Genomic DNA, 18,660 nt, shown 5'->3' on the forward strand with positions numbered 1-18,660 from the left:
AGTCACCGATCGTGCCAAGCGGCCACGGAGACGGACGTCAAGCTCATCACGGCCATTGTCGATCTTGGATCCGGCGGAGGATCTATGCCCGCCGCCCACAAGGTTATCCGCGAGTGTGCGACGCGTAGGGGCGGTACGTGTGGAGTCAAAGTCTGTGTTGTGACGAGTCGTGTGTGCTGTTGGGTCTGCTGTGCAAGTGCGGCGGAGGGATCCAAGGTTAGTCAACCCCGGCGCCCTGGGACGGGTGCCACAGCGTGAAGCGTCTCATCCGGTCCCGGCACATCTTGGGCCCATGCACCTGTTGTTTACGTCTCATCACTTCTCCCCACGGAAACGATCGTCCAGCTAGCCGTCGGAGAAAGGATTGGCCTGCTGATCAGACGAAGGCTGTGAGGTCAAAGCTGGAAGGGGTTCTTTGGAGGCAGTGTCGTTCAACCGGCTGCCCGAAGGCACCTCAAGCATTCTCGTTGCCCGTTTGTTGAATAATGCATCTGCCCGTCGCCACTCTACGTCAAGATGAGCTGATGGGGCTGTCGAGGGGGGGAAGAGAAGGCAGGGGAAGAGGACAAAGGAGGGTCCCACGCGCAAAGGATGGGCGATCAAAGGGCGCAGGGGCAGGGTTGATACCAGCGATTCGCACTACAAGTCTTATAGCTCAGTTGGTTAGAGCGCACGCTTCACAGGAATGCCTTGGTATCTGGGACGCGTGAAGTCGAGGGTTCGACCCCCTCTAAGGCTAGCATTTGCTTTTTGGCTTGAGCCGTCCCTTGGACGCCACGGGGTCGGGGAAATGAAACGCCGCTAATCAGGCGGTCTGTGCGTTAGACTAAGATTACAACGACTTGAAGAGTCGACAAGGCCAAGAGATTGACTGCAGCCAGCACGAAGAAGACAAGAGATGCACAGACGACGAGGCTTGAGGCGCCGGCACGCAGCCACGGAGGGGGACGCGGGGTGGGGGGAAGGCAGCGTGACTCTGAACCAGGCCAGGCGGGCGGGGCTGCGGGACTCGAGGCCTGCTTTCGTCCTTCAAGCTCGTGAAGATATGCATTCAAGTCGGACAGGTTTGACGCCTGGCGCCTGGCTAATGCATCCAACTCGGCCCAAGTCAAGTGTGTCTGTCACCAAGGAAGATTGTAGCATCACTGATGTGAGCGAGCGGGCGGCGTCGCGGCGTCAGCGGCACCAAACTAGGCCCTTCCCCACTGTGAGAACCCAATATACCCACCCACTTGCCGTCGCTGCATCCGGACAGCCAGCCGCCGCGCCGCACAATCAATCGTCGCTGCCTTGAACCTCCTCGTCCTTCCTTCTCGTCCATCAACCTCTTCGGCGACAACAACAACTCTTACATCCACCCCCACCCCCTTCCCCCCCTCCTCCCCTTCCCCTCCCCCTCCCACTCCCCCCCTCCCCCTCCCACTCCCCCCCTTCCCCACCCTCCCGCCCCTACCGGCCCCTCGCAAAACAATCGCGACAAGAGACAGACGCGACGTCGTCGTCAACAATCCACAGCAGCAGCAGCAACCACCACCCCGGCCTTGCTCACCTCATACCCTCCCAACCATCACGACCAGTCCACTACACGACTGTGAGTACAGCTTTCAGCCTCTCTCCCGCACCCCCTCCTCCCACCTGACCTCTCTTCCTTCCCGTTCGTTCTCGCCCACCACCGCCCCCGACCACCACCACCACCACCTTCCTTTCCGCCGACCCATGACCCACGACCTACCTCGCTCGGCATACCGACCACACCGCCATCCGCTCCGCTCCGCTGCTGCTCGCGCCTGCCGCCTGCCGCCTGCTACACACTGCCCCTACCGCGCGTGGCTGCTACTTGACGTGTGAACATGACCCACTGACAGAGTCGCTGCACACACACCACACACACAAACAAAACTCACACGCTCGTCAACAATCCTGCTTGTCGCCCCCCCTGCGCTCGCCTGACTATAATGTCCGACGCGCCCGCAGCTACCAAGCGCCCGGCCTCGCCTCTGCCCGACAACACTGCAAAGCGCGCGCGCGAGGAGTCTTCCCCTTCCAAGGACATCAAGCCCAAGATCTCGGACAAGAAGATGGAGGATGCCAACCACCCGACCGAGAGGTGAGTGCCGTTGCTTTGGGCGCGCGCGCGCATCTGCTGACTGCCCCCCTTAGCGCCGGTGAGGCCGGCCCTTCCTCCGGCGCCACCATCTCGGCCCCTCCCACCTCGATCCCCGCGACTCCGGCCAAGCCTGGAGAGCCCCCTGCGCAGCAGATTTCGATGCGCGCCTTGATCGTTACCCAGGACGCCAGTGTCATCATTGGTCGTGCGGGCGCTCATGTCAACGAGATCAGGGTGAGTTGGATGGCACTGCAATGGGGGAACATGCTGACGCCGTGCAGGAGAAGTCGGGGGCTCGCGTGACCATCTCAGAGTCTATCCCTGGCAACCCCGAGCGGATACTCAACGTCTTTGGTCCCCTGGACGCTGTTAGCAAGGTGCGTGAAGCGTGGACGAGCAGCGACTGGCGTGAATCGCGCTGATCAGCACAGGCATTTGGTCTCATTGTCCGCCGCATCAACGACGAGCCCTTTGACGTTGCATCTGTTCCCGGATCCCGAGCTGTGACCATCAAGTTTATCATTCCCAACTCTCGCATGGGTAGCGTGTGAGTCTGAGTCGGGCGCGCGTGGCGTGGGCGCTGGGCAGTGCTGAAACGCGCAGTATTGGCAAGGGTGGTGCGAAGATCAAGGAGATTCAGGAGGCCTCTGGTGCTCGTCTCAACGCCAGCGAGGTCATGCTCCCTGGGTCGACCGAGGTGAGCTATTGGTTCTTGGTTGTTAGCTAACGTCCAGCGTATTCTCTCCGTCTCTGGTGTCGCCGACGCTGTCCACATTGCCGTCTACTACATTGGCACGATTCTCCTCGAGTACCAGGAGCGTAACCCAGGCCCGTCGACCCACGCCGGCGCATACCGCCAGCAGGCGCCCGCGCCTTATCAGCAGGCTCCCCCATCGGCTCCTGTCGGTGGTGGCGGCGGCGGCGGCGGCGGTGGTGGTGGTGGCGGCGGTGGTGGTGGAGGTGGTGGTGGAGGTGGACAGGCCCCTGCCCCGCCTCCCGGCAGCCAGACACAGCAGATCTTCATCCCCAACTCGCTCGTTGGCGCTAGTGAGTAGGCTGGGATTCCCACGCCCGCCTGTGCGGCGCTAACCCACCGTAGTCATCGGCAAGGCTGGTGTCAAGATCAACGAAATCCGCTCGCAATCTCAATGTCAGATTCGCGTGACCGAGCCCGGTACCGCGCCGGGCCCTGGCCAGGTTGCCAACCCGGACGAGCGTCTTGTGACTATCACTGGGCAGCCCAACAACATCAACATTGCTGTCCAGATGCTGTACCACCGCCTCGAGGCTGAGAAGGCCAAGGCTGCGGGTGAGCACCAGCAGGGAAGCTTCTAGGTGTACAGCCGTGTACTACAACTATGAGAGAGTCGGGAAATTCCAAGTCGAGAGATTACATCAGATGAGATGGATGGGGCGTGTGTGCCCTGGGGCCGGCGCGTAGTAGTGAATACGGCGACACTGTAGACTTGCGAGTAGGTTAATTATCGCGGGGGTTGGGGAGTTGTGGCGGCGGTGTTGCTCTTCGCCGGCACTGCGGCGTCGCTGCAGCGTCACTGACCGGTTGCTCGTCGCCAGACGCCGTCAAGCACGGCGCTGTCGCCACCGTTACGTCATCGGGTCAGACCGACCTCCACCTCGGGTGACCTCTGGCTGGGCCATGCCGGCCATGGCTTTGGCGACTCTGGCGCTTCTCGGGCCAGCTTTGGCATCATCGCCATTGTCATCGCCAGTGCCATCGCCCCGCCACCGGCCAAACACGATGGGCCACGCCGCGCCCGACGCCGACGCCGACGGCGGGCCCGACCTCGGCCGGCTCTCTACGCTCCCGAACGAAGTCCTCGCCGACGTGTGGGCCGCGCTTCCGCGCGCCGCCCTCGCCGCGCTCATGCGCACAAACCGCACGGCGCACGCGCTCTTCCTGCCGCGCGTCTACGCGCACCTGCACGTCGACGTGTCGGGCCAGCCGCTGCGCTGGCCGCTGCTCAGCCCGCAGCTCGCGGCGCACGCCCGCACCCTCGAGTTCGAGCTCAACCCGTTCCGCACGAGCGCGCCGCGCGGCCTCCTCCTCCCGCCGCTGCCAAACCTGCACACGGTCCGCGTGTGGCTCTCGCACCGCGGCGGAGGGCCGATGCTCATCCACGGCGTGACGGTGTACCGCTCCGACCCTGCGCTCACGGCCCCGCTCGCCAACCTCAAGCCCAAGCGGCTGGTGGTGCGCAACGCGCCGCTCCTCTTCGACCGGGTGCCAGACTACATCTTCCCGCGGGCCGCGTGCGAGCTCGTCGTCGTCGTCCCGTGCGAGATGGCGACCGTGGGCGCGAGCGTAAAGTACGAGGCGAGGGGGTGCTCGGCGCAGGGGCTCGTGAACGCGCTCCCGAGGCTGTGCCCGCATCTAACGGTCGTTTTCTGGACCGAGCGCGGCGAGACGTGGCGCCCCACGCCGCGGCCGCACGACTCGCGATTAGAGGGCGCAGCCCTCCCGTGGATCAACGGCACGTGGGTCGGCCGCTTCCTCAAGCGCCTCGCCGTCGTGGCGCACGAGCGCGTCCCCGAGCTCGCGCTGACCATCGTCAACGCCGCGGCGCTCGACCCCGTCGCCGTGCTCCCCGCGCACGAGGGCGGCAGCGTGGCGGACGAGTGCGCGGCATACTTTGACGCAGTGTACGCCGGCTACGCGCAGTACCTCGGCGTCGAGGGCCGCGAGGGCGTCGCAGAGTTTGTGAGCATGGAGGAGTGGTTTGCGAGCGGGCGCTGGGAGGGCGTCATGGAGCCGCGCGAGGTGGACCGGTGGCTGGGGGCGGGGGTTGTATAGCTGTGTTGTATGTCTGCATGCAGGGTTGTAGGTTGTCTTCCGGCTTGGTCTCTGCATTGCTCACTACAAACTTGGCCAAGGGCCTTTTACTGCCTGCGGCCAAAGGCCCTACTGCCTCGCGAACCACGCCTCGGCCGCGTCCTCGACGCCCTCCACGACCGGCTGCTTCACCCGCGCACTGCGCGACCACATGCCGAACATGCCAATGCCCCTCGGCGTCACGACCGCAGGCCCGCTGCCCGAGTTCTGCGCGACCACGTCCTCGCCGTTATCCGGGTGGAACGCGAGCAGGGCGGTCACGTTCCACAGCTCGCCGTCAAAGTGGGTCAGCGCGAGGTGGGACGCGAAGACCTTGTTGAACGGCGCGAGGAAGACGGGTGAGGCGAGGTTGAGCCCCTCGACCTCGCGCAGCGCGGTGACGACGGCGCGGTGCGTGCTGTCGCGCCCCTCGGCGAGCAGGTCGAGCGGCGCGAACGCCGCCGCGCCGTAGCCTTCGGCTTTATACGTCCCCGCCACGTCCCAGCTGCTGGGTGGCTCCGGCCAGCGCGGCGGCGCGGGCCACTCAGCCGTCGCGGGGAACATGGCGTCGAACATGGCCGGCTCGTAGTCTACCTCCTCGTGGCCCAGCAAGTCGTCGAGGATGCGCGCCAGCGCGACCATGTGCAGGCCCGTGCCGAAGACGTCGTCGTTTGTGAATATCGCGACGCCGAGCCCGCGCTCCGGCACGCGCCCGACGAGGCTCATCTGGCCCGGCAGCCCGCCCGTGTGCCACACAAACTTGTGCCCGCGCACATGGTTGATGACCTGCGCGAGCCCGTACCCGCTGCTGCTCCACCCCGGGATGCCGTCGGCGATCCCGGTGGGGGTCACCATCGCGGGCGTGCCCGTCTTCTCGATGAGCCATTGGGGAAGCACCCGCGGCGAGAGCAGCTCGCGCAGCCACCTCGCCGCGTCAGCCGCGCTGAGGATGATGCCGCCTGCGCCGGCCTCGCTCGTCGCCTTTGACCTGATCCACCACCCGATGTTCTTCACCTCACCAGTGCAGCTGACGTCCATGTGCGCCGGGCCACTCGACGTCTCGCGGCACCGCGTCTTGTTGACGCCGGCGTGCGTGAACCCGTCGGACGCGTGTGCGCTCTTCCTCACCGCGGCGTGGTCGTAGCTCGCCGCACTCATGTTGAGCGGGCCGAAGATATTGTCGGCCACGAAGCGCGTGTACTCGTGCCCCGAGAGCCGCGCGACGACGAGCGACAGCGTGATGTAGTGCGCGTTGTTGTACTGGAACGCCTGTCGGATCTCGAGCGACGGCTTCAGGTGGCGCAGGTTGGCGACCGTGGCCTCGGCCGGCTCGTCGACGTGCGCGAGGTCGTGCGAGGGTTGCCCTGTGCGCATTGCTGCGGCCGTCAGCTCTGGTTGCAGCGCTCACGCACACAACAGATCCGTGATATCGGCGTGCTCGGACGCGTAAGTATCCTGCAGCCTCCACTCGGGGAGGATGTCCTTGATCTTGGTGCTCCAGTCGAGCTTCTCCCCCGAGGGCAGGCGCACCCCGCGCTCAATAAGCAGGCCGACGCACAGCGCCGTCGTGTGCTTCGAGTTGGACGCGATCGCGAACAGCGTGTCCTCGTCGACCGGCGTGCCGGCCGCATTGGCCACGCCGAAGCCGCGCAGCTCCTCCCGCCAGCCGCCGCCGGTGTACTCGGGCCCAGCGACGACGGCGACAGAGAAGCCCGGCACGCCCCAGTGCGCGCGCGCGTCTTCGAGGTAGCGCAGCGTGCTGTCCTTCAGCAGGCCGCGGGGGGCGGCGAGCGGCTCTTGAGGCTCGTGCAGCGCTGGGGCGGCGGCCGCGGCCGCTGCGAGGATAAGGGCGGCGACGAGCATTGCGTGTGGGGAGGAGGTCGGATGCCGGCGTGGTTGCTTTTGAGGTTGCGGATCGCAACACCCGCAGCGACTTCAGCACCGCTTATGACGTCGGCGCGGATGTCGCCGACGACCAGTCCAGCTCGTACCATGGCCGTGCCACACCGCTGACGCGTCGAAACAACGTGCATGGGAGCACTGCGGGCATGCACTGGTATGGACTATCGGCTGGGAATGCATGGTTGTGACAACGTAACGCGGAGCGCTCTCCTCGGAGCTGATCCGACCCCGCCTCTAGTCGACGATAGTGAACGAGCCGAGGGGCCCCAGCTCAACCCGGTCCACGACCACGATCTCGCCGTGCACGACACACGCCTCCCCGTGCGCGGCCACAAACTGCTCGTGCAGCGCCGCGACGCGCTCCAGCCGCTCCGCGGTGAGCTCAAAAGCCGGCGGGAGGAGCGCGCCGTCCCACCGCCCCGTGGCCAGCGTGTCGGCGTAGCCCCGCGCTGTGGTGAAGATGCGCGACATGCCGTGCCCCGCAAACTGGCGTCAGCTGGCCCGGGCCAGAGGCGACTCACCCCGCCGACGATGGACAGGCCTGCGCTGCCCGGCACCTCGCCGACGAGCGGAAGCCAGTCCTTGGACGTCGACATGATGCCCGTCCACTCGCGCGTGAGGCCCTCGCCGTGCGCCTCGGCGCCCCAGCCGGTGAATGTGTCCTTCATAAAGCTCTTGAGCACTGTGGCTGTCAGTAGTGCCACGGCCGCAAGTATGGGCAACCGCGCACCCTTGGTCAGCGCCGGATCAATACTCCCCGGCCCGTCGTTCGTCTCGCCAAACACCCGGCCGCGGAGCTCGCCCGCCTCGAGCAGCGGCGCCCACCCGCCGCCGAGGACCATCTCGCCCGACGCCGTGGTCACGAGGTAGTGCCCCCGCAGCGTGTTGTACGTGTGCTGCAGGCCGTGCTGCCCGGCGTACGTCGGCGGCGGCGTGATGGTCGCCGCCTGGCCGCGGCACGGCTGGATGCTGGCGTGAGCGTCGTCCCCGGGGCCACATACTGCGAGTGCAGCGGGTCGTCCTTGGGGAAGAAGGTACCCGTGTACGCGTTGGTCGCGAGGACGACTCGCGAAGCCGAGATGTCGCCCTTGGACGTCTTGAGCGTCCACCTCCCCTCGACACACACCGGCGCGGCGAGCACCGGCGTCCAGGAGAAGAAGGCAAAGTCGGCGGCGGTCGAGTCGATGGCCAGGCGCATCAGCGCCGTCGCGAGCTTGTGCCTTCCGTCAGTTGGGCCGGTACGCATACGCACGGGTGGACGCTGCCCCCCGGACGGACGTGCACCGACGTCGTGCCCTTTATGCGGGAGAGCTGCTGTCAGCGCGGTGCGGCACTTCCGCCCACCCTCTCGGCCTCGGCCGCGTCGTCGACAAACGACGTGTCGTCCGCCCCGAGTCCGAGCTTGGCCCGCGTCGCGCGCCACTCGTGGAAGAGGCGGCGCGAGTCGTCGGTCTGCGCGGAGGAGTGGTGCGCTGTGTGTGAGCGTGGGCAGAGTCGTTCGGCGCACTCTCGAGCAGGTCGCCGCGCCAAAAGTCGACGGCGAGCCCCTCGTCCTCGACGAGGCGCTGCACCAGGTCGAGGTTGTCGCGCTCGTTCTGCATCACGCGGGCTGCGTCTTCAGGCGAGAGGCCGAGCCCGAGCGGGTACGGCTGTTGCAGCTCGCTCCAGAGGCGGTACGTCTTCGGCCCGACGCTGGGGTCAGTGGGGTTAGTGGATGCATGCTCACTGCCCGCCATTACGGCCGCCTGGGGGTCAGCTGACCCCTGCTGCAACACCCACTGGCCCCGTCCGCGAGGTCCTTGGCCTCGACGCAGACCACCGTCTTGCCGTCGCCGGCGGCGCCGGGCCGCGTGAGAAAGTAGGCGAGCGCCGCGCCCATCATGCCGCCGCCGACGATAACAATGTCCGCCGAGGCAGGCAGCGCGGCATCCTTGTTGTGGCCGTAGAGCGCTGTCGGCCCACGGTTGGTCGCCTGCCAGTGGGACACGGTGGAGAGGTACGGCTGCGGGAAGGGGATTGCTGTCGTCATGGCCCGGGTCGTGCTGCGTTATCGGCCCGATGTGCGTGCTACGGAGATAGGGGGTAGGGCGGGCCAAGCAGCGGCACGGGACAGAGTCCGCGGGGTCGGCGTCGGCGACGAGGGGAGAGCAATGGTGACTCCGACCCCGCGGTGCTGTGGTGGCCGGGGCCGTCGAGGTGGAGGTGGCACTTGTCCGCGGTGTCGGGCTGGGCCGCCGAAATCGGCCAATAACGGATTTCCGATAGTGGGCGACGGTGAGTGGGGGGCAGGGTCAAAGTTTGCATAGCTGCTCGCTCCTGAGAGGCCGAGATACAGAGCCAACCGCGAGGACGCGCATTGTCTTGGCAGGACCAAAATGCATAGGGACAGGGGGTTGCTCGCGAGCCGCTCTGGTGCCTCTGCTTGGGGCCGCTAGCACAACCGCCAACTGCCGCTCTTGCCGCCGCCCCGGCCTCGTGCGCGCCCACCTGACTGTACAATAAGCTCGCTCGCTCGCTCGCCTCGCCCCGCCTCGCTTGTAGTATCGGCCGGCGATTATTGACCCGAGCCGAGGTGCCGCCGCGCCGGGATAGGAGGGGGAAAACTTGCTGCTCAAGCAAGGCGGACCGCGGCCCGAGCCCGCCCAGCCCGTCTCCACGGACGCGGTAGAGTTAAAAAAGCGTGCCCCCGCTGGAGCCCAGGTTTTCTCCCCTCCCCCTACTCCGAGTCGCACACACACACGCACCATGGGCTGGAACCCGTTCAAGGCCAACGCAGAGGCCCCCGACCTCGTCACTGACGAGATCGAGCCGCCCACCCTCGACCCCCAGGCTGAGGCCGCCATCCAAAAGTCCAAGGAGGAGAAGCGCTTCCTCCTCAAGCTGGATATCTTCCTCCTCACCTTTGGGTGCATCTCGTGAGTGGCAGTGTGGTGGGGGGAGTGGCAGACGGAAGAGTGGCAGTGTGGCGGAGCCGTCACCTTCCTTCGCCTCTCCCTCACCCCTTCACCTCCTCTTTCTTCCTGCTCACACTCCGCAGCCAGATCATCAAGTACCTGGACCAGACCAACATCAACACAGCCTATGTGGTGCGTAATTACCCCTTCTGGGATCGCGGACGAGCGCTGACGTCTCAGTCGGGCATGTCGGATGCGCTCAACTTTAACGGCAACGAGCTCAACTACTTCAAGACGTACTTCAACATCGGATGTGAGTAGCTACAGCAGGCCTCCTTCCCCTACCTCCCGCTCACACCCCCAGACTGTCTCTTCCTTATCCCGTCCCAGGTTATCATCACGCGCGTGCGCCCGTCCATCTGGCTCCCGGCCCTCGAGTTCATCTGGGGCGCGCTCACCGGCGTCATCGCTGCCTGCACGACCAGCAAGCAGATCTACGGCGTGCGCGCGCTCATCGGCCTCGCTGAGAGCTCGTGCTACCCCGGCACTGTGACCATGCTTAGTGAGTTGGTTGAAGGGTGCTGGGTGCGGACTGCCGGACTGCCACTATAGTGGTCTAGGTCACGTGACTGCCACGTGGCGTGTGGCACTTGAGTGTGAAACCGAGCTCCGACATCCGACTCGTCGGACTCGGTGCCGTCCGACGCCGACGCCGCCCTCCCCGACAAGCTCGGCCTCGCCGAGCGCCCCGATCAGGTCCATAGCAGGCACTAACACCCCCCAGTGACCTGGTACACGCCCCTGGAGATGGCAAAGCGTATCGGCTTCTACCATTCGTGCCAGGCGTTCGGCGGCATGATGTCCTCGGCGATGCAGACCGGCATCATCCGCGGCCTCGAGGGCAGGCACGGCATCCAGGGCTGGCAGTGGACCTTCATTATCAACTGCATAATGACTATAATTGCAAGTGCCTGGTCGAAACGAGAGAATTGTCCGTCTGACGCTGTCGTAGGTGGCCATGATGGGCCCCTTCTTCATCCCCGACTTCCCCGACAAGCCCAACAAGCTCGCATTCTGGCTCACTGAGCGTGACTACGAGATTGCGCAGGCTCGCCTCCGTCGCTTCCGCCGCGAGTCGCCCAACCCGATCAACTGGCCGACGTTCTGGCGGATGCTCAAGAACCCCATCCTCTACATCATGATCTGGATCTACGTCGGCATGCTGCTCGCCCAGTCAGCCGGAGACTACTTCCAGCTGTGGCTGAGGGCTCTCGTGCACCCCGACGGTACCAAGGTGTGGTCAAGGACGATGCTCAACGCCATCCCGCTCGGTGGCTATGCCCTGCAGATCGCGGCGGTGTGGTTCTGGTCGTTTTCTTCCGATATTCTCAAGACCCGCTGGACTATTCTGCTCGCGCAGTGCATTATCGGCATCCCCGGCGCCATTATTATGACCGTGTGGAACGTGCCCGACGCCGCAAAGTATTATTCGTACTTCATCCTCTACTGTGTGGCGGCTGGCGGACCGCCACTCTGGGCGTGGCTCTCGGACATGCTGCCCTCGGACGCCGAGCAGCGCGCGCTCATCCTCGGCACGTGCATCACGGCGTTCTACGCCATCAACGCGTGGGCCAACATCCTCATCTACCCCGCCAAGGAGGCGCCCCACTACAAGTTTGGCTGGCCCGTGTCCCTCGCGCTGTGGATCACGTGTGCCCTCTGGGTCGTCGCCCTCCGCATCTACGACATCAAGGTTGTTCGCCCTCGCAACTTCCGTGCGGCGCAGGAGGCGTTCGAGGCCGCCGAGGCTGAGGTTCGCAACTCGGTCGAGTACGCCGTCGGCGACAACAAGGTCGACGCGAAGGTTGACGACAAGGACGCCGTGCAGCGCGTCTAGGCGCTAGGCGGTGGCGCACACCTCCTCGGACTTTAAGTAGCGAGCGAGATACTCGAGAAGAGTTGTACTATAGGGCCGCGGTGCAGCACCTTGATGTGTCAAGGTGGTGGAAATGCATTCGTGAGGATTGTTGACTCGGGCCGGTCGGCGGGGTTACTTCGGCCCGAACCCGAGAGGCAGCGGGTATACTGCGAATGCAGTCTCGCGTTGTTCTTGTTACTCTCCCACTTCCGCTCCTTGGCGTCGAGGGGAATGCTGTAGTTCCAGTATCACGATGGCGGCGGTTGTGCGCACGTTGAAGACTCACGTACATCTGACAAAGCCAGAGTGCCAGCTGCCTCGCCGACCCGCCAAATGCCACACCCATACCCGGGTCCCGGTGAAAAGTCCGACATCGCGGACTTTAGTAATCTATACTAAAGTGCGCCGCGGAGTCAGAGGCGGACACGCCGTCGCCGCATCGCGTGTTGTACGCAGCGCCTGGCCCTCCGTCGCTACAAACATGATGCTGAGCAACCTCGGAGTGCCCCGCTGGTGCTTGCTGCCGCCATCGGGATGCCCGTTGCCTCCATAGCCGGCGTGGGGGTGGGCACTGCACTGCTGCGGGCGCCTCATTCCCCGCTGTTCGAGTCGAAGCCGTCTGGCTCGCGCCCTCCTACTCGCCACCTCGGTTAGGGCTTGCTTGTGCGGGGAATGCATGAGCAAGCAACTGGAATGGGGGGGATAGTCCGAGGATAGATAGTCGTTGTTGATACGGAATCAAATTATTTGCAGGCACGAAAACTGGCTCTGCCTGCGGTGACTTGACCATCTCGTTGCGCTGCGCTGCCCGGATACACCACCATCACATGATGGTCGAGGTGATTGCTTAAGACTCGACGCATCGCATCAACGACGACAACGACGAAGACGGCAACCGCGACGCTACGCTCTCCTTCACATCCCGCAGTCACCGACATCGCGGCAAACGCATCGAAACTGCACACACCCCGCGCGGACGAGACCGAGCTTGCACCGACTCCGGCACCTCGGACCCCATCGAGCTCACCATGAGCCCCGCGCAGTCATCACCAACGGCCCCGCGGCCGACAAAGCGCAAAAAGCCATTGTCATGTACGTTGGCGCCCGGCCTCGGCTGCTTCGGCCGTGAGGAGTGACTGCTCACACACACAGGTGGCGAGTGTCGGCGGCTCAAGCTCAAGTGTGAGCTCAAGTTTCCTTGCGGGCACTGCGTGAAGCGCGGTCTTGGCAGGTGAGTTGGGCGGGGAGTTCGGGACGCTGACGTGCAGCATCTGCCCCGATGGCAAGCTCGTGAACGGTTCACGGCGGACGTGAGTGCTGGCTGCTGGCTGGATGTGCATGGTGCTGACTGGGCAGCAAAATCTTGGCTAGCACGCAGGTGAGCCAGCGATCATGAGTGTGCAGCGCGGCGACTGACGCCACAGGATTTGCACGATCGCATCGCGGCGCTGGAGGAAGCGTTGAAAAAGGCGTCGAGCGCATCCCACCCCCTCCTGGAGGATGCCCTCTACGCCAACAGGGAAGAGGTGGAGAAGACGAACGGCGCCAACGGCAACGGCAACGATCAGCACACACCGGGAAGCAGCTCGTCAGGACGCAAGCATTCCCGCTCGCCATCCCCAGTGTCCCGTGGAGGCCCGCTGACCTCCACGGCGCTCTTCCCCCCGCCCCCAGCAAGCGCATACACCACGCGTGTCAACCCCAACCCACTCGACTTTATCGACCTCGGGCCTCCGTGCTGCAAGCGTGTTCCGGCCGACGCCTCGTACATCGCGCGCAACTTTCTTCCGACGCGCGAGATCGGCCACTCGCTGGCCGAGACGTACTTTTCGGTGAGTCACCTGCGTGCGCGTGCGGTGCGCACGCTGGCATGACGCGAGGCGGCGGCTCGCACGAACTCCTGCTCACACCCACAGACCTTCGGCTGGTACACCCAAATCGTGCTCCGGTCGCGGTGGGACACGGACCTCGTCCCGCATGTCTACTCGGACATGACGACGATGATCAAGCCGCAAAAACTTGCACTGGTGCTGCTCGTCTACGCCCTCGGCGCGCTCATGGAGTCGACCAAGGCGCCGCACTCCGACATGGCCAAGGAGCTGTTTTCTGGAGCCCGCGGTGCGCTGGCAGTCGACACGACGCACAGCGTGACATACGTCCAGTGCATCTACCTGTACTTTACCTACCTCATGAACGACAAGGAGGACGCGACGGCCAACAGCGAGGACTGCTGGCCGCTGCTACGGATGGGTTTGGCCATCGCCGAGGCCATCGGGTTGCACCGCGACGCCGGCAACTGGAACCTGGACGAGGAGCGCGCGCTCGAACGCCGTGTCGTGTTCTGGGAGGTGCTCACCTGCGACATGCAGCAGAGCATCAGCCTCAGCCGGGCTGTTGGCATCCCCGAATCGGCGATCGACTGCAAGCTCCCCGACACGCCGGACATCCAGTTCAACAGAAAATGCTTCGAGCTCAACAAGATCATTCGGCGGATCAACGTGAGCTTGACGGACGCACTTCCAGCGACGTACTCGCAGGTGTCGTCCATCGACGCCGCGCTCGACGCGTTCCAGAGAACACTGCCCACCCAGTTCTTGCCGACCGGCGCACCGTCCCTCCTCGACATGTCGGACCCATCACGGCAGAAGGCCGCGTTCCAGCGCTACCAGCTGTTGTTGCTCATCAACGAAGCAAAACTCGCCCTCCACAGGGTATGGTTCATGTCGATCCTCGAGGAGGTGTCGACTGATCCGCTCACCACACCGCTGAGCAACTCGTACCTCGCGTGTCTTGAGGCCTGTCGCGAGATCGTCTCGCTCGTGCGCAACATCCTGTCGCTCAAGGGCGAGGTCGTCCAGCGCCAGTGGTCGTACTACTCGCACCTGTTCTCGGCGTGCGTGTGTCTGGCCGCGTCGGCGATCCGCGCGCCGTCGTCGTCCCTCGCCAAGGCTGTCCTCTCCGAGCTCGAGGCCGGCATCCTGCTGTTCCAGATGTCGAACCGTAACGAGGTGCCAACGCTCCAGCGGCTGCGCGACAAGGCGGCACAGGCGATTGCGGGCGCAGCCAAGGCCGTCGCCACCGAGGAGCTCGACCTGCTCGGGGCGCGCACATACATGCAGTCGGCCTCGAGCCGCCAGTCGTCATCGCAGATTCAGCCCCCGCTCCCGCTCGCCTGGGGCATCCTGTCGAGTACCGACGGCACCATCCCTGCCACGGCCGACACATTCAACCCGCTCCCGGTCAACACGGACGGCGTCGTCGAGTGGCCCAACTTTGAGATGGAGCAGTTCCTCAACGACTTTGGGCCGACGGCGTGGGAGTAATGTAGTAGTAAGCTTGCATGTATCGTTAACCGACGGCGTCACTCGACCCACTGACCCTACAACTGAGGGCAGATCCGTCACTAACCAACCCACACTGCTGGCGGGAGGGAGGACACCAGCTGCTCCGCCCCATAACTGTGCGCCCGACAGCTGCCCCCGGCAACCACTAAAGCTGCCGTGGCCTGGCAGTATGCACCGGGCGCGTAGCTCAGTTGGTAGAGCGTGTCATCCGCAACTGCTTAGGACCACAGGCTACCCTCTGCGTGGGGCGCCACACGCAATACAGGGCGGTGGGGCTGGAAGCAGTTACGATGACAAGGTCTCTGGTTCGAACCCAGACTCGTCCACTCTTTTGCGTTTATGCGTCGCGTCTCTGGATGTCGCCGATTCATTTGCAGTGCAAGTGTGACGATGGCCACCGGACTTGGTCCCCGGTCGGCATGCTGTTGGGGTATAACGGCCCGGCCTTCTCAGCGGTGAGACGAGCAGTCAGGAGGACGGGGAGAGTCCCCGATCCTCGCAAGGCAGAGCAACAGAACATTGAGGCCTGCTTGCGCGACATCGGTCTCGGCGTCGAGGCCACGGCCCGCCATCAGGAATCGATCCGGTCCATCAGCATGGACGGGTACCTCGCCGAGCGGATGTGTGCGACGACGCCCACGAGCCGGCGGGGTGGCTGTGATTGGTGTGGTGTGGCAAGCGGCGAGGCGGTTCCCTCCCCCCCGTGATGTCATTGTGCCAAGAGAAGAGCGGTGGATTGTGAAACGCGATCCAGTCACTCACCGCTCACTCGACCTCGACCCGACGTGTTCGAATGGTATTTCCCTTCCCTCACGTTCACACTTCCACATCCCACAACACAACACGCAATGGTAAGCATCGGCGCGTGCCAGCCTGACCTGACACGCCAGTCTGACCCGGCTTCTCCTGCCACTGCCACCCCCACGCCCACCCTTGGCGCCCTTGCCCGGCTGCCAAACGAGCTGCTCACGGCTATCATTACCGACTTTCTCGACGTCCAAAGCCGTGCGCGACTCGTGCAACTCAACTCGTTGTTCTACGACGCGGCCATCAAGACCGTCTACAGCCAGGTGCGGCTGAGGTTTCAACGGATGCATTCAATGGCGAAGTCACCGCAATATCCCTATGAGCTTTGCCGCGCCGAGATCGGTCCGCGCAAGGTAGACTGGGCCCATCATAGCAAGCACATCAAGATCGTCGAGGTATACCCCCACGAGCTGCAAATATGCCGAGCGCCTGTTTCCAGTGCCTCTCAGTACTGGCACGGTGACCCTCTTCCACCAGTTCTTCCCGACCTGCCTCGTCTCGAAACTCTCCGTCTGCGGCTTGACGGTTCCACTGGGTTCTTGCACATTGCGGATGTGCACGAGCAACAGCACGTCTGCGGCGCGGCGGTCAATCTTCGTCCCCGGACACTTGTCGTTCGCGGCGTGTTGTTTGACCCCGTGGAAGGCTTCTCGATGCGTGACGGCGAGGTTCCCTACAGTAACTCGTTGAGCGATGACCCTGGGGAATCACTCGGCGACGAGGTCATGACATCAATCGACAGAGTTGTCTGTGTGTTCGATGGCACCGGACACGATTACGGCGATTTTCCAGTCAGGATTCGCGGCAAAGTCACCAGCCTCACAAGTGCCGACACAGTATACGTCTTCTGGACCCAAGCGCGCGGGGAGAGGTTCCTTCCTGTGGTTACCGAGGGGTCGTCGCTGAGGCGGTCTCTCACCGCTGTTGCATATGACATCGTTGAAGCACGCCTCTGGCAAGGCAACCGGTTCACCCTAGTGAATGCTGGCGCGATCAGTGCCATGGACGCGGATATCAAGCATGGCATGAAGATTCCTGCCTGGGAGAAGGAGGCCAACTACGACGTCGAGTACGATAGTTTCTCTTACTACAGACGTGAGGACGGCCCCTCGTACGAGGATGAAGACGACGACGATGAAGACGACGACGATGAAGATAACGACAAGGGTGACGATTTCGGCGCGGCCGAACCCAGCGCCCAGGCCAAGCAGGACTGCATCGAGGCTGGCCTTCGGTGGCAGTTGGACTTTTTTGGCCGCAAGGAAGGCCTGGATGACGATCAGACGAGGGAACTGCAAGACGCGATACGGTTCATCACGATGGACGAGTACTTTGCCGAGCCGGGCTTGTTGGACGTCTTCGACCCGGAGGAGCTCACGCCTTGGTTCCGGGAGGAGAGGGAGGAGAAGGCGGGGGCGGGGCCGGGGGCGAGGGCCGGGGCGGGATCGGCGGCAGAGGTAGCGGAGGCAGGGGAGGCAGCAGGGGAGGCTGCTGTCGCCGAGGCAGCCGTGCCGGAGACGGCCAAGGACGCAGATGAGTAGAGGACGCAGATGAGTAGTATACTGTTCATGTACATGCGCCGCTCGTGTCTCTACGTGGCATACCTACACGCTAGGCCCTGAGGGCCGCAAACCCCGCCAACAGATCGGCCTGGAGGTCCTCCAAGTCCTCCACGCCCACACTGACGCGGAGCACGCGCCTGTCGACCGTGTCGTCAGACAGGGCGCGCCACTCGATGAGCGACTCGACGCCGCCGAGCGACGTGGCGTGGTGGAACAGGCCGAGCTTTGACGGCAGGCGGCGGGCGTCGTCGTCCGTCTCGAGCCAGAGGGCGAAGACGGGCCCGAAGCCGTGCGGCATCTGCTGCCGGAGCCAGCTGCCCTCCTCCCCCGCCTCGGGCTGCAAGCTCGCGTGCTGCACCCTGCTCACGACGTTGGCGGCCGAGCCCGGAGCCTGCCGCTGCGCCTCGAGCCACGCGACGAGCGCCGTGGCCGTCTCGCTCTGCCGCTTGACCCGGAGCGCGAGCGTGCGCAGCGACCGCAGCCCGAGCCAGCCCTCGAGGCTGCCCATCACCCCGCCGAGGAGGTACCTGTCCTCCTTGAGCGCGTCGTACCACGCCGCGTGGCGGGGCGCGACGGCGACCACGCCGCAGAGCAGGTCCGAGTGCCCGCCGAGGTACTTTGTCCCCGAGTGCACGACCGCGTCAGCGCCCCACCTGAACGGGTCGAGGAGGGGCGGCGGGGCAAAGGTCGCGTCGACGGTCAGGATCGCGCCGCGCGCCCGCGCCAGGCCGGCGTAGTGGGCGAGGTCGCGCGCCTCGCCGGTGGGGTTGAGCGGGGTCTCGACGTGCAGCACGTCGCCTGGGCCGAGCTGGTCGATCTCGTCCAGCGTCAGCTGCTGCAGGCCCGAGAGGCGGGAGAGCACGCGGATGACGCCGTGCGCGCCGTGGTAGCCCTCGCCGAGGGCGATGCGCCTGGGATTCAGGTGGACGAGGAGGGCGTGGAACGCGGCCAGTCCTGAGGCGTACGAGAGCGCCGGCCCGCCCAGCAGACTCGCGAGGACGGCCTCGAGCCGCGTCGTGTTGGGCGCAGAGTAGCGCGAGTAGTAGTGCGTGTCGTGGGGGTGCGCCGGCTGGCGTTAGTAGGCAACAGGGGGGGGCGGGACGCACATCGGTGCTCCGCAAAGCGTCGGGGTCGGGCCCGTACGCAAACGTCGTGGACACGTGCAGCGCCGGCGCGATGGCCCGGTGTGCGGACAGCCCGTCGTCGGCGTGCACTAGCCGGCTTGAGAGGCCGAGGTGGGCCACGTCTTTGGCCGAGGGGGACATGGTGGCGGTCGCGGCGTCGTGGGGCTCTCGA

The 18,660-nt window shown here is 64.8% G+C and overlaps 8 protein-coding genes and 2 non-coding genes across 10 annotated transcripts; 7 read left to right on the forward strand and 3 right to left on the reverse strand.

The window, feature by feature from the left end:
- Nucleotides 1-644: 644 nt before the first annotated feature.
- Nucleotides 645-739, forward strand: Q8F55_007947. Its single transcript has one exon. It is a non-coding gene; the product is annotated as a tRNA-Val (tRNA).
- Nucleotides 740-1,955: 1,216 nt separating this feature from the next.
- PBP2_1 (PAB1 binding protein) lies at nucleotides 1,956-3,442 on the forward strand (the record flags this gene model as incomplete). Its single annotated transcript, XM_069356356.1, has 7 exons — nucleotides 1,956-2,107; nucleotides 2,161-2,341; nucleotides 2,389-2,484; nucleotides 2,539-2,654; nucleotides 2,711-2,804; nucleotides 2,842-3,154; nucleotides 3,207-3,442. 7 exons carry the CDS (start codon nucleotides 1,956-1,958, stop codon nucleotides 3,440-3,442), a joined length of 1,188 nt encoding a protein of 395 aa, XP_069206197.1.
- A 424-nt stretch (nucleotides 3,443-3,866) lies between these two features.
- PBP2_2 (PAB1 binding protein) lies at nucleotides 3,867-4,919 on the forward strand (the record flags this gene model as incomplete). Its single annotated transcript, XM_069356357.1, has 1 exon — nucleotides 3,867-4,919. One exon carries the CDS (start codon nucleotides 3,867-3,869, stop codon nucleotides 4,917-4,919), a length of 1,053 nt encoding a protein of 350 aa, XP_069206198.1.
- A 108-nt stretch (nucleotides 4,920-5,027) lies between these two features.
- Nucleotides 5,028-6,800, reverse strand: Q8F55_007950 (uncharacterized protein; the record flags this gene model as incomplete). Its single annotated transcript, XM_069356358.1, has 2 exons — nucleotides 5,028-6,313; nucleotides 6,350-6,800. The coding sequence occupies 2 exons, from the start codon at nucleotides 6,798-6,800 to the stop codon at nucleotides 5,028-5,030; spliced, it is 1,737 nt and encodes a 578-aa protein (XP_069206199.1).
- A 273-nt stretch (nucleotides 6,801-7,073) lies between these two features.
- Nucleotides 7,074-8,868, reverse strand: Q8F55_007951 (uncharacterized protein; the record flags this gene model as incomplete). The annotated part of the gene is made up of 9 exons (XM_069356359.1): nucleotides 7,074-7,325; nucleotides 7,361-7,521; nucleotides 7,570-7,808; nucleotides 7,841-8,059; nucleotides 8,092-8,150; nucleotides 8,184-8,311; nucleotides 8,347-8,531; nucleotides 8,566-8,584; nucleotides 8,619-8,868. The coding sequence occupies 9 exons, from the start codon at nucleotides 8,866-8,868 to the stop codon at nucleotides 7,074-7,076; spliced, it is 1,512 nt and encodes a 503-aa protein (XP_069206200.1).
- A 716-nt stretch (nucleotides 8,869-9,584) lies between these two features.
- Q8F55_007952 (uncharacterized protein) lies at nucleotides 9,585-11,630 on the forward strand (the record flags this gene model as incomplete). Its single annotated transcript, XM_069356360.1, has 6 exons — nucleotides 9,585-9,754; nucleotides 9,877-9,925; nucleotides 9,974-10,046; nucleotides 10,098-10,295; nucleotides 10,518-10,741; nucleotides 10,791-11,630. 6 exons carry the CDS (start codon nucleotides 9,585-9,587, stop codon nucleotides 11,628-11,630), a joined length of 1,554 nt encoding a protein of 517 aa, XP_069206201.1.
- A 1,049-nt stretch (nucleotides 11,631-12,679) lies between these two features.
- Nucleotides 12,680-14,974, forward strand: Q8F55_007953 (uncharacterized protein; the record flags this gene model as incomplete). The annotated part of the gene is made up of 6 exons (XM_069356361.1): nucleotides 12,680-12,743; nucleotides 12,804-12,882; nucleotides 12,920-12,961; nucleotides 13,008-13,029; nucleotides 13,076-13,483; nucleotides 13,568-14,974. 6 exons carry the CDS (start codon nucleotides 12,680-12,682, stop codon nucleotides 14,972-14,974), a joined length of 2,022 nt encoding a protein of 673 aa, XP_069206202.1.
- Nucleotides 14,975-15,171: 197 nt separating this feature from the next.
- Q8F55_007954 lies at nucleotides 15,172-15,321 on the forward strand. The gene is made up of 2 exons: nucleotides 15,172-15,209; nucleotides 15,286-15,321. It is a non-coding gene; the product is annotated as a tRNA-Ala (tRNA).
- Nucleotides 15,322-15,843: 522 nt separating this feature from the next.
- Nucleotides 15,844-17,343, forward strand: Q8F55_007955 (uncharacterized protein; the record flags this gene model as incomplete). The annotated part of the gene is made up of 3 exons (XM_069356362.1): nucleotides 15,844-15,846; nucleotides 15,886-16,065; nucleotides 16,252-17,343. 3 exons carry the CDS (start codon nucleotides 15,844-15,846, stop codon nucleotides 17,341-17,343), a joined length of 1,275 nt encoding a protein of 424 aa, XP_069206203.1.
- Nucleotides 17,344-17,413: 70 nt separating this feature from the next.
- Nucleotides 17,414-18,629, reverse strand: Q8F55_007956 (uncharacterized protein; the record flags this gene model as incomplete). Its single annotated transcript, XM_069356363.1, has 2 exons — nucleotides 17,414-18,433; nucleotides 18,471-18,629. The coding sequence occupies 2 exons, from the start codon at nucleotides 18,627-18,629 to the stop codon at nucleotides 17,414-17,416; spliced, it is 1,179 nt and encodes a 392-aa protein (XP_069206204.1).
- Nucleotides 18,630-18,660: the final 31 nt, after the last annotated feature.

Source organism: Vanrija albida (genome assembly GCF_041260175.1).
Source record: "Vanrija albida strain AlHP1 chromosome Unknown contig_6, whole genome shotgun sequence".
NCBI lineage: Eukaryota > Fungi > Basidiomycota > Tremellomycetes > Trichosporonales > Trichosporonaceae > Vanrija > Vanrija albida.